Consider the following 13,025-nt stretch of genomic DNA (forward strand, 5'->3'; position numbering starts at 1 on the left):
ATAGCTGGCCTAAGTATAATGCCTGAGTGTGTGTATACAGACTTCAGGATCGCCTCCTGCTTTCTATCAGCAGGTTCCTTGAGGGCGGCCGTATCCGGAGACGGTAGTGCCACCTTTTTAGACAAACGTGTGAGCGCTTTATCCACCCTAGGAGGTGTTTCCCAACGTGACCTATCCTCTGGCGGGAAAGGGAACGCCATTAGTACCTTCTTAGGAATTACCAATTTTTTATCAGGGAAAGCCCACGCTTCTTCACACACTTCATTTAATTCATCTGATGGGGGAAAAACTACGGGTAGTTTTTTCTCCCCAAACATAATACCCTTTTTAGTGGTACCTGTATTTATATCAGAAATGTGTAACACCTCTTTCATTGCCTCAATCATGCAGTGAATGGCCTTAGTGGGCATCAGGTTAGACTCATCGTCGTCGACACTGGTGTCAGTATCAGTGTCGACATCTGCGTCTGCGATCTGAGGTAGCGGGCGTTTCAGAGCCCCGATGACCTTTGAGACGCCTGGACAGGCACGAGCTGAGAAGTCGGCTGTCCCACATTTGGCATGTCGTCAAATTTCTTATGCAAGGAGTCTATACTCTATACGTGCACTCATTTCTTTCCATAAGCTCATCCACTCAGGTGTCTGCCCCGCAGGGGGTGACATCCCTTCTAAAGGCATCTGCTCCGTCTCCACATCATTATCCTCATCAAACATGTCGACACCGCCGTACCGACACACCGCACACACACAGGGAATGCTCTACAGAGGACAGGACCCACAAAAGCCCTTTGGGGGGACAGAGTGAGAGTATGCCAGCACACACCAGAGCGCTATATAATGCAGGGACTAACTGAGTTATGTCCCCTATAGCTGCTTTTTCTATATAAATGTATACTGCGCCTAAATTTAGTGCCCCCCCCTCTCTTTTTTACCCTTTTCTGTAGTGTAGACTGCAGGGGAGAGCCAGGGAGCTTCCTTCCAGCGGAGCTGTGAGAGAAAATGGCGCCACTGTGCTGAAGGAAATAGCTCCGCCCCTTTTCCGCTGACTATTCTCCCGCTTTTTCCTATATTCTGGCAGGGGTATTTTCCACATATATAGCCTCTGGGGCTATATATTGTGGTATTTTTGCCAGCCAAGGTGTTATTATTGCTTCTCAGGGCGCCCCCCCCCCAGCGCCCTGCACCCTCAGTGACCGGAGTGTGAAGTGTGTGTGAGGAGCAATGGCGCACAGCTGCAGTGCTGTGCGCTACCTTGGTGAAGACTGATGTCTTCTGCCGCCGATTTTCCGGACCTCTTCTTGCTTCTGGCTCTGTAAGGGGGACGGCGGCGCGGCTCCGGGACCGAACACCAAGGACTGGGCCTGCGGTCGATCCCTCTGGAGCTATTGGTGTCCAGTAGCCTAAGAAGCCCAAGCTGGCTGCAAGCAGGCAGGTTCGCTTCTTCTCCCCTTAGTCCCTCGCTGCAGTGAGCCTGTTGCCAGCAGGTCTCACTGAAAATAAAAAACCTAATTTCTATACTTTCTTTCTAAAGGCTCAGGAGAGCCCCTAGTGTGCATCCAACCTCGGCCGGGCACAAAATCTAACTGAGGCTTGGAGGAGGGTCATAGTGGGAGGAGCCAGTGCACACCAGGTAGTCATAAATCTTTCTAGAGTGCCCAGCCTCCTTCGGAGCCCGCTATTCCCCATGGTCCTTACGGAGTTCCCAGCATCCACTAGGACGTCAGAGAAAGTCAGTTACCACCCACGAATGGCCTCTTCCTGTCAATCACCTTGCGAATGCCCGTGCAATCGGATTTTTCGCACTATCCTGACGCTGACTGGCGATGCCTGTTGTTGTTGGCCAACACTCGTGCAAATTATGTTTGTTGTTTTCCTATCACCCACAATACAACAGACAGTTTTGGATCAGTATTTGAGGTCTACATTTCAACCAAGATGACTGGAGTAGATGACTTTTTTTTGTACCAGAAATACCAAATTGAAAGCATGTTCTGTATAATGTACTCCATAGTTTATTGAACACACAATAAGTCATTAAAACGTTTTTTTTTTAGTTTTTTGGGCCCAATTCACCTTCTTTGGTCATTTTGCCTTCTATACTAGTTCCCCTAGCTGTGGATGGAAATCAGACAATTGACATTAGTAGCAAACTGGACTTAAAAATTCTCAGTTGAAAAATTCTGTTTAGTGGACTGGACTGGATGGCTATGGCCCAGAAGAAGACTCTTGGATGATGTCATTATGGCAAACGATTCAGAAGTTGGCTGCCTACTTAAACACCTCTCTGGTTGTAGCAAGCTATCTATTAGATTCTCAATCCTGGCTCCATCAGATTGTCTGATTGTGCACAACTTCCTTGAATGTTATTCAGACTTTGCACCAGTTACTGATACCCCAATTGTATTGTTAGTCCTCCAGCCTCTGTACCTGTGCTTGTGCCTATGACCTTTGGCAATGACTGACCTTCCTGCAAATCCTTATTATGTACTGCTATTATATTACTTCTGCCCGTACTTACCATCTAAATGCAAATAGAGGAAATCAGTGGGATAAGTAATAGACTTGAGTTTGAACTCCTGCTCTCGGGAGGACAGTTCCAATTTGGAAGCATTGTGTCACATTCGTATAATCAGGATATGTGGTACTAGTAGTGGGATTGGGAGATGTTGCACTGGGATGTAGTTGGGATCCCGGCACTCGGGATCCCCTCAGTCAGAATGCCGGCACCGGAATTCTGACAACTGTCAGAATCCCAATGCTGACATCCTGGCAGGTGGGATCCCGAATGTAAGTATCCCGAGGAGGTTAGGGTTAGGCTGCGGAGGGAGAGTTAGGTTTAGGTTGCAGGGGGAGTGTGCTTTTCGACAGATCCTAACTGCCATGCCACAGACTGTGTTTGAAAAATGACAGTTAGGAGCGGATTGGCTGGTACTTCTCCGTTGGCTATGGTAAATAGATACCTTAGTTCTGGAGCATGCAATACAAGATAAGGTAAGCTATGGGTATCCGTTTCACTCTACATTGGTCCCTTAGCATACTTACCAACATGGAGGCCTCAACAGTGGTACAGGACCTTAGCCTTGGCACACTGGGGGTGTGATCACTCATCCTGTGCATGTTGGTTACGTGATCCCAGCAGTCAGGATGCTGGCGGTCATAATACCGACCCCGTCATCCCGACTCTTTGAAATGCCAAAAGAGGTGTAGGAGGCAGCTAAGCTTAATGCCCTCCCTCCCCCTAACCCAAACTCTCCCTCCCCGCAGCCTAAACCTTGGTTCCCGCAACCTAACCCTAACCTTTTCTCCCCGCAGCCTAAACCTATATAGCCGCTGCGGTAGCGCTGCTCTCCCCCGTCTGCCCGCGGCTCTCCCCTGTCTCAACACCCACATCTCAATTCGACTTTTTAACAGTCGAATTGAGATGACATTGAATAGCCCAGGTCGGATCCATTCCGACAAATGAATGTCGGAATGGATCAGACTTCAATTGAATATACCCCTTTATCTCCATCCAAGGCTAAGTAAATAGACCCCTAAGTAAACAATCAGTGCAGAATTGTAAGCATTTCTGTCACATCTCGATTTGTAACTGAATGAGCATAACTGAACTATAGCGGGGCATTCTCATGCACACAAAAGATCAGAGAGGGTGTGTCCACAGAGTTGTAGACTATGCAGGCTTGGACTGAAGTGAATATATTCACGCTTTCAAATGTATCTTTTGCACTTCGTATTGACGGTGAAAGTGCACACTGGTGGTGGTGATGATAATAGTAATCAAACCAAACATGCAGATAGGTATGGTCCACTAACAAAAATCCAATCAACTATAAGGGTGAATACACGCACTTATTCATGCACGCAATGCTGGAGCAATTAATGGCAACTTGCATTCAACTCTGCAACAACATCTAACTGCTTGCTTTGCTTGTGACCGTGACATCAGAATATGAACCCCTGTTCTACTTCAGATTTCCATGCTTACTTGTTGCAGTGCTGTCAGCTCAAACCTCGGCCTATACAGGACCACCCTCTTGTGGTCAGCTGACTAACAACAGTTGACTATCAAAAATAGCTTGTGAACTGACAACTGTGATTTCTCCATGGCAAAGCCCAACACTCCTTTGTATTCTAAGGTTCCCATTAGTCTTTGTGCTCAGGTTAGCCAGTGCAAATCGCTTTAAGCACAGTTGTTCTGCGTCTGGGATGTTTTTTTTCCCCAGTGTCAACTTCTATAATATTTAAGTACACTTGTCAGTTTAAAATAGTACTGAGACAGCAAGCATTACGTACTGAATCTTTACACACAAGACACAATTATTGGGATTTTACTGTGTATTAAATGTCATCTGTAAAACACAGCTTTCTTTGTCATTGATTTCTTGAGAAACAAATCTGAAATATGTCAATTTACCCTAAAGCAAGTGTCATGTAGTCAAGGGATTGTCTCAACAAGCAATTTTGCTTCTCAGATTAAAGTAAACCTATAATCTAAACACAGGAGGCAATCATTTTGTAGGCAGAACCAATATTTATGATCTTGTGGCTTATCAATATATTATATTTTAGTGCCTCATATCTCAGTGATGTCATTAGTTTATAGTAAATTATTAGGCAGACTATGTATTTGTTCAGACTTAAAAATGTTTCTTACCACCCAGAATTGCACCTTTAGCGGCAGATGTAGATGCGACTTAGTACGAGTATGCATCACTCGTATTTGGCTTTGCGCTGTAGCAGGCAATCACAAGATAGATCCACAATATACTAAGGGACGAATTTAATTGCCGGTGAATCCCTTAGCCCAGCTGAATCAATGGGTCTATATCTGTGCTGTACGGCAGCCTGATCTTTCACAACAGTGGTCGCTGCACCATAGGGTAGCAAGCACTTTTGTGCGAATTTAGAATTTGGCCGGCCGGGCGAAGGGTGTGGGAGGAGGTGCCATTGCCGGTGTTTAAATGTTGGTGCAATGGCAATTTGCATCCTTAACACGGAATTGAATTCCCCCAAAGTCTGCAAAACTGAGTTGCCTTCAGCTCTGCATTGCACTCCTTTGGTATTCCTATTAAAGAGCACTGTACTGTAGGCTAGTTTAAGTACAATTTGCAGAAAATGGTTGATAAACGAATAACATATTTTGCCCTAAACTGCACATCAAGTGAAAAAAAAATGCCAAACATCTAAAATTCTGTCATGATATGAGAACTTTTACATACTGTGTGTACTTCTGAACTAATAATTGTTATTTTTCTGTTTTGTTTTCCTGTTTTATTTTGTTAGAGAATTTGCATTTAGGTTTCTTGATCCTTTTAAATCATGTGACTGTTACAGGCAAACTACTGTTTTAATGTAATTAAAGATTTGAAAAATGTACACTGAAACATGAAACTTGTAATTTGTGCTCAAGTAACATATCAGTGTAGGATGTTGGCACATTAATTACAGGTATATAGATCATCTAGCCTAGACATACTTGTGCTAGAGATGCTGATATATATTGCTTTTCAGCAGACCAAGTGTTAAAGCAGTCGTATGAATTGCCTCAACGTCTCAGGGAGACTGGACATATCCTGCCTGCTGGACTGTAAAGCATTAAGAGCTTGTTTTAAGACTAAAGTGTCAACTTCAGTCCATCAGCGCTCCCCTATGGCTGCCAAGCTAATGGTTTCTCCCAGCAGCATATAAGATCAGCCAGCATCAATTCACCCCCAGAGCTTAGTTAGTTGCGATAAAGGAGTTATTGTGAATGTTAAGTACCAGCAATAGTTTACTGCAATGGACATTTACAATTGCTGAGTCTGTCAGCTATGTGAATAGAAGATCATATTTATCCTCTGCTCAGTATCACCCACTGGAGATGGAACCTGCAACCTGTATATTTTCTATATGATATCTGTGAAGCCGTGCCTCTATTTCCTGACTTAGAACTACCTAGAGGTCCTCCAAATATGAATGGGACTTTCTTTAACCAGACCGTCTTAGACCAAGAAGCTTACACCAACTCCTCCCAAGGAATTGGATCCTTGATTGGATGTTGCAACGGAACTCGGTCTGTCATCACTAGTGATGGAGGTTCTCTTGTGCTGAACCCTGACGAGAGAAGCATGTTCATAAGCCGAGTGGTACAAATAGCTGTACTATGCATTCTCTCTCTCACTGTCATATTTGGTGTATTTTTCCTGGGCTGCAACTTGCTCATCAAATCAGAAAGTATGATAAACTTCTTAGTGAAGGACAGGAGGCCTTCCAAAGATGTGGGGGCAGTGATTCTGGGGCTCTACTGAGTGAAGAGGTCCGGTACTCAAAGATTGGGCAATTACACTAAACTACAACATTGGACCATTGCCCTAGACTTACAGCAAGATGTTAAGCATGCAATGAAAATGTCGCATGGAGTTTCATTTGATCGGGGTCTGCATGAGAGGGTACGACTGCCAAAAACCCCAGTCTAACTGAATGTACATTTTAAGAAAAAAAGATTTGCTATGCCTTTGATTTTTTACTGGATACCTGTCTCATCAGTAGCAGAGATATCATCCTGCACTACAGCTCCCCTCTCATCAGACAGTAACTGTCCTGAAGCTTCACACAGTTATAGGATAAAGCATGCACCTTTTTATCTGTTTATGATTATATGATACAGTATGTATCCGAAAATGCAACATGTTTCCTCACACATCCTTTTCTTTGCTCTTACTCATTTTGTGGATAAATTTAAAGCATGTTTCCAAGGTTGCAATCCTGTTATGCAAAGTGTTTTTGTACTATATTTATCGAATACCAAGCATGATTGGGGATGTGTTTTTGTATGCATAGTCACTGGTAATTTTCTTGCAGTAATATGTCATTTTTGCATTTTAACACAATGAAGATTGCAAATAAAATACACTATTTTTAATTATTATACTTTTTTGTTTGATAAAACAAAACACTATAGAACTGATTAAAAATGATCATAACGTGTTCTTTCTTAGTTGTAAAGGGGTTAATAATCCCTTTAAGGGACACATTAGAAATAAGAGGCTTAAATATATAATAAATAATTACACGGCATGAAGATCTCTGCAAACAGTGATAAAATTACCTGAATCAGTTATATTGGTCAGAAAACCCAAGTTTAGAACATGACAGTAGAAAGATAATTAGTCTGCTTGTAGTACAGATGTGCCCCCCCCCCCTCCCTCATAGCATGCAGTTTACTGTGGAAGACATTTTACTGTATATCAAGCAAATTTTAGTAAAATGTAAATGTGCCCGAGAAACTAATGCTATGTTTTACGTATTAGGTGAGAATAATTTTTGCCCATCAGTTTGCCTGTTTTGCATTCTTCAGTAAACCTACAGTATGTGTTAATATACTACAGCATCATTCTGAAAGAAACGCGTGGTATTCACAGATGTCTGAAGCATAATTATTTTATGGCATAATCATTAATAGGATATTTTAGGTATATCTAGTTAAGTTTAGGCCAGGGAATGGGTGGCTAGTTACAATTTTAAACCTGTAAGTCACACAAATGATAAATACAGTACCCTCTGCTCAGCTGTTTTCTATGTAGATCTTGTACCTGCTGCCAGTTCACCTACCTGAGGTTATATGTTTTGTACAATGTTTTTTCTATGATGAGCATTCCAGAAAAGAGTTAACGGGTTAATCTACCGAGGACTATTTCCTGAAGGGCTGTATGCACAGTCTCCAGAATTTTCTCCAGCAAAGTTCAATTTTTTACCTCAACAGCTGTAGATTGCCCAGCGTTTAGTTAAAAGTGATTTTTGTACAGGTATGTATATACAGCTATATGCGTGTTTGCATACTTTGTGTATGGTCCATTGAAGAGCAGTGCTTCAAATGAATAGTTTCTATTATAAATAAAAAAATGAGCATCCTTTTGCCGAGTAAATTTATTTCTCAGTTAAAATCTGTAATTCAAGTTGTCTCCACAAGTACATTTGTGAAAAACCTCAACAGATGTTTGGAGATTTAAAGCTGCAAAACTCACCCAAGATCCCCTGTCTTGTAACGATCTGAATGCTAAAGTCTCTACAGAAAAGCAGCCAAAAGATCAAAAGGATTTGGCTGATAAAACCTTTACTCACGTCTGACATGCAAATAACAATACCAAATGCATATTCACGCCCTTTTATTTCCTAAAAGAAAACAATTAGTGTACGCTAGCAGACCTAATGTAATCAATCAATCAATCAATCAATCAATCAATCAATCTATACATACATAGTTTTGTGATAAAACCTTTTCTATGCAAACTATTTTCACTTTTTTTTTATTTTTTACTTTTAATACCCCTTCTCCAACCAAGCGGCTGATAAAATATACAATTATTCTATTTTGCTTTTTACACTGTAAGAAAATAAGAAGGGTGTTTATTTCATGCACACAGCTCATCTGCATGTACTGCAGGTATAACAATATATCAATGTGAATTTGCTTAGTGGATTAAACAGTCAAATCAGGATTGTACTAGCTAACCACACACATCTCATTGGATTGCATCATTGCAGTCTGATCAGATCTATAAGTTTGAACACAACAAAATGCCAAAATCAGCAGAACTGTACAGATTTGGCCATATTACAATAGTGAAATACGATCAGAATGGAAATTGTCTGCATATTTTACTATTTAATACTTGGGTTGTGAGCTCACGCATGTGTTGATGGTGTCATCATCCAAGTAAACTTTTCCACCCTGTTGGATAAAATGACAGTATATTGAATTTTGGTTACTTGGCATGGTTTTGCATTTATGGGGGCAAATTAATTTAACCACACGGTTCTGTCGGAAAACCCAGGACTAAATCGATTACGCGCCTTAAGTGCAGACAGCTATTAAATTAGTATCGTTTCTGACAACAGAGTTTTTATCTTGAGTTGGGAGCAAAGCGGGAAAAGTGAGTAACTTTCCACCTGGACCGTCCACGATGCAATGCAAGTTGTGCAAATACATTTATTTTGCTTTGCATGCAGCGTAAATACTGTCTGCTTTTGCATGTGGGCCACAAACGCTGGGCAGCTTTACTTTTATTCTGCAATTTAGATTTCTGTTTGGACCTCCCCCTCCCCCCCCCCCCCATTTCAAATCAAAATCTCTCTGCACATTTTAAATCTGCCCCACCCCCTCCCCCCTGCAGTGCAAGATAGTTGTTTGGGGGGTTTGGGGCATTGCTCCAAAGTCAGAATCAGCCCCAATGACTGCAAATTGATACAGGTGTGAAAAAAGGTACTCACTTCCAGACAGGGTGCAACCTGATGAGGAGTGAGTAAAAACAAGTGAAGACTGCTCTAACGTAATTACCAGTTAAGAGTGCAGCCCAAATAGTGGATGATCCATCTGCCCCTTAAGGGGGGTACTCACGGAGCGATCGCTGCTTAAAATCTAAGCAATCTGACTAGATTTTAAGCAGCGATCCCTCCGTGTGTACCCCTCACAGCGATAGCGATGCGCAGCCCTACGCATCGCTATCGCTGGTGCTAGATTGGGCAATCTAGCAGGTCGCTCACTTCACCCGCTGGGTGAAATGAGCGCCCCCCCGGCTCCCCCCGCACTCTCAGCACACATCGCGCTGTGCTGAGCGGGAAGGGGGGGGGGGGGAGATGTGTGCTGAGCGAACCACTCAGCACACATCTCTCCCCAAATCGGCCCATGAATACGGCCCTTTAGTGTGTACATTTATTCTAAAGGGGCGTACACACGGAGAGATCCATGCTTAATGTCTAAGCAATTTGACTAGATTGCTTAGAAATTTAGCACGGTTCTCTCCGTGTGTATGCCCCATAGCGACAGCGATGCGCGTGTCGCTATTGGCGGTTCTAGATTGGCCTGCACGCCAGCACCATCTAATAGATTGCTCACTTCACTGCTGTGTGGGAGGGAGCAACCAGGTTGGCACTGCACCGGGATATGCAGGGGGAATGGTTTGGTATTGGGTACGGGGAGTAGAGTGACATGGCACATTAGGCTGTTGGCATAACTGAGCGATTGCATTATTGTAGCCATGCCCCACGCTATACAATGCCGAAATTACTGGCACTGCACAGCAGGGCATGGCTACGATGACACAATTCAGCTCGAATCACGTCATTGGTTACCCAGTCTGCCCACTTTACTGGGTAAGTGGGTGGCGGGGTGCGGGCTTGCCCGCTTTCCCAGGGTGCCGGGAGCACCGGTAGAGTAGGCAAGTATGGTGAGGGTGACTGGAACGGCACCCTGTAGCAGTGACGTGCGGTGAGGTGAGGCAGAGCCTTTTCTGGCATACTAATGTATAAATCAGAGTTTTGACTACATAAAGTGTATGAAAAAATACAAAAAATATATTAGAATTATTTTCATTTTCATAATCATTTTTATAGTCCAAACTCTGTAGTAAAAAGTCTATGACAGGTGAGGCAGGGTCTCACCTGCCTACCTTGTCTGCACATCTCTGATCAAAACTCAACAAATTTCCAGCAATATATACTGCTGCACCTGTGTATAATGCCCACATGTACCCTTTAGCTCATATATTGTGTGTAATTATGGCTCTGGTACTAGCCAGTACCTCCTCAGCCATTTACCTCACCGCACGTCCCTGCCATGTAGCCAGAAGTGCTTCCGCAGAGCACGGGCTCTGACCCTGTAGAGCCACCTGGAGCGTCCTAAGGAAACTCCTGGCAGTGCCTTACTTCCTAGTGCTAGCGGCCCCTTCTTCTTGGCCCCCTTTGGTTTGTCAACCCTATCTGCCTCTTTGTCTTTTGCTCCCCTTGCTTGTTGTCTTTTACCCTTTTATCATCTAACCTGTGGCGTAAAACTACCATTGGTGCAGGGGATGCAGTTGCTATGGGACCCAAGTTGCCTTGAGGGTCCGATGCTCCCCCGAACCCAGTCAGTAGTCATGCTGATGCGGCTGCACTGTTACAGTTAAGACAGAACCAGCAGCTGCTGCTATGCTGCTGGCTCTGGATGTCCATGCCTCCTCACGCTGGGAGGGTGTTGTGTACTGGAGGTGGATGCGGAGGCGGCTGCTGCTCCCCTGTCTCTCTGCCAGCGACTTGTGGGTGAACCCTGTGGGGAGCGCTCAGTCCGTGTCGGGGTCTTGCACAGCAGAGGAAAGAGAACCCCAGATAATTCACAGACATGTTTAGCCAATCACTAGGCATGCAGACAGAGCAGGGCAACCATAGCAGCAGATGGGTAGCGAGGCTTGGGGATCACTGGGGAAAGAAGTAAGTGTTGCACGGGGGTGGCTACTGGTGTTATAAATCACTACTTGATGAATACCGATAGCTGTGTAATTGTAAAGTGTAGGTGGGAATTACCTGCCATTTGTATGGTGTCAGTGTGCTCTATTGGATCCTGTGATACATATGTGAGTGGGGTGTGCAATTTGACAGTGAACAACTAAGTGCTTGAACTGTTTTATTTTTTGTTCAGAAGCCTGACCCCATTTATTGTAACTTGTCCTCCTCACTTCCCAGCATACACACACACTTGTTTAATCTAACACATGTTCAGGTTTCATATTTTAAATAACAAAGAACAACTCTATCCCAAACATAACCATTAATTTTATTTTATTTATTGGGCCCACCGTGTCAAATTGCAGACACCATAAGTTTATAGTACTTGGAGAACACTATGTGATCAATGCATACAATAAAAGATGATATAGTAAAGGTTTAGTGAACTCATAAATTCTGCTGAAAATTACATACATTTGTGAGGAAAATTGGGGCAGTACGGATGGTGTAATGGTTAGTATTACTGATTCACAGCACTGAGGTCATGGGTTTGATTCCCACCATGGCCCTAACTGTGTGGAGTTTGTAAATTCTCCCCAAGCTTGCATGGGTATCCTCCCACAATACAAAAATATACTTGTAGGTTAATTGGCTGCCCGACAAAAAGTAACCCTAGTGTGTAAGCGTGTACATGTGCAGACTAGATGGGCCAAGTGGTTCGTATCTGCCGTCACATTCTATGTTTCTGTGAACAATGTTGTCACATGAACCCGGCGAGGTTGTCAGAGGCTACGGGAGGTAACATAGAGAAGTGGCCTCCAAAATCACACAGGTTCAGGACGCAGGCTGAAATATAAGCACATACATTTACTCCTCTTCCCTACAGAGTGGAGGCAGACATTTTATGGGCTGCATGTACTGTATACTAAAGAAAATCCAGCCTGTCACTTATCTAGGGATTTTGTGCCGCTGCGGTGTCACACAGGAAGCAGTGTCAGACTATTTTATGAAGAGCCCATCGGGAAAAGCAAGTCTCATGAAATAATGTGTTGCTGGAGGTTAGAGGGTAGGGCCCATCGGGAATATTACGGGTATCTACAGTATAATGCCATTCCAACACTAGAAGAATGACAGTACCTGACTACATTTATGTCCTTGTCATCCAGCCTGGCTAAACAGAGTGGTTGTCTCTGTGCTGAGGGATACACAAGAGATTTTGTTGCTGCATTTTTGTCTACAGGAGAAATTAGCTCTTTGTTTAGCTGACTTGTTGGAAACGATTTGTTATATAAAGGAATAAATAAAACACATTGGCTCCCAACAGAAAAAAACCCACTGTCTCCCGACAGGAAAAAAACAAACACTATATATTATACCAGTAGCAGTGATAACCTACATATAATACCAGTAAAGGTGCGCCTCACATTACACTATCAGGGGAGCACATCACATTATATTGGCCGTGTATCCCTTCACATTACACCAGTAGTGGTGTCACTTGCAATATAGCAGCCAAGATGCCCGTTATTTTACGCCAACATGGTTCCTAACAAAAATTATTTATAGATGGATACTCATCATGTTATATCATGATGTCACAAGGTGGTTGCGCAGCACCCCTCTGGGAACGTTTTACAGAGTCACAGTAACGGAGCTCAGTGCCACTACTAGTGATACCGTTACTGAGCCTCGGTAACACATTTAACTAGAAGCAAACCTTTGTGATGGATCATGGACTGGACGGATTTTGTGGGGCCCAGCCACAGGCCCCTTGGGACCCGCCTGGCC

The 13,025-nt window shown here is 43.6% G+C and overlaps 1 protein-coding gene across 1 annotated transcript; it reads left to right on the forward strand.

Annotated features, from left to right (window-relative positions):
• The first annotated feature begins 5,729 nt into the window (after nucleotides 1-5,729).
• Nucleotides 5,730-7,891, forward strand: RPRML (reprimo like). The gene has a single exon (XM_063963509.1). It carries the CDS (start codon nucleotides 5,951-5,953, stop codon nucleotides 6,284-6,286), a length of 336 nt encoding a protein of 111 aa, XP_063819579.1. The 5' UTR covers nucleotides 5,730-5,950; the 3' UTR covers nucleotides 6,287-7,891.
• Nucleotides 7,892-13,025: the final 5,134 nt, after the last annotated feature.

This window comes from Pseudophryne corroboree, chromosome 3 (genome assembly GCF_028390025.1).
Source record: "Pseudophryne corroboree isolate aPseCor3 chromosome 3, aPseCor3.hap2, whole genome shotgun sequence".
NCBI classification, from domain to species: Eukaryota; Metazoa; Chordata; class Amphibia; order Anura; family Myobatrachidae; genus Pseudophryne; species Pseudophryne corroboree.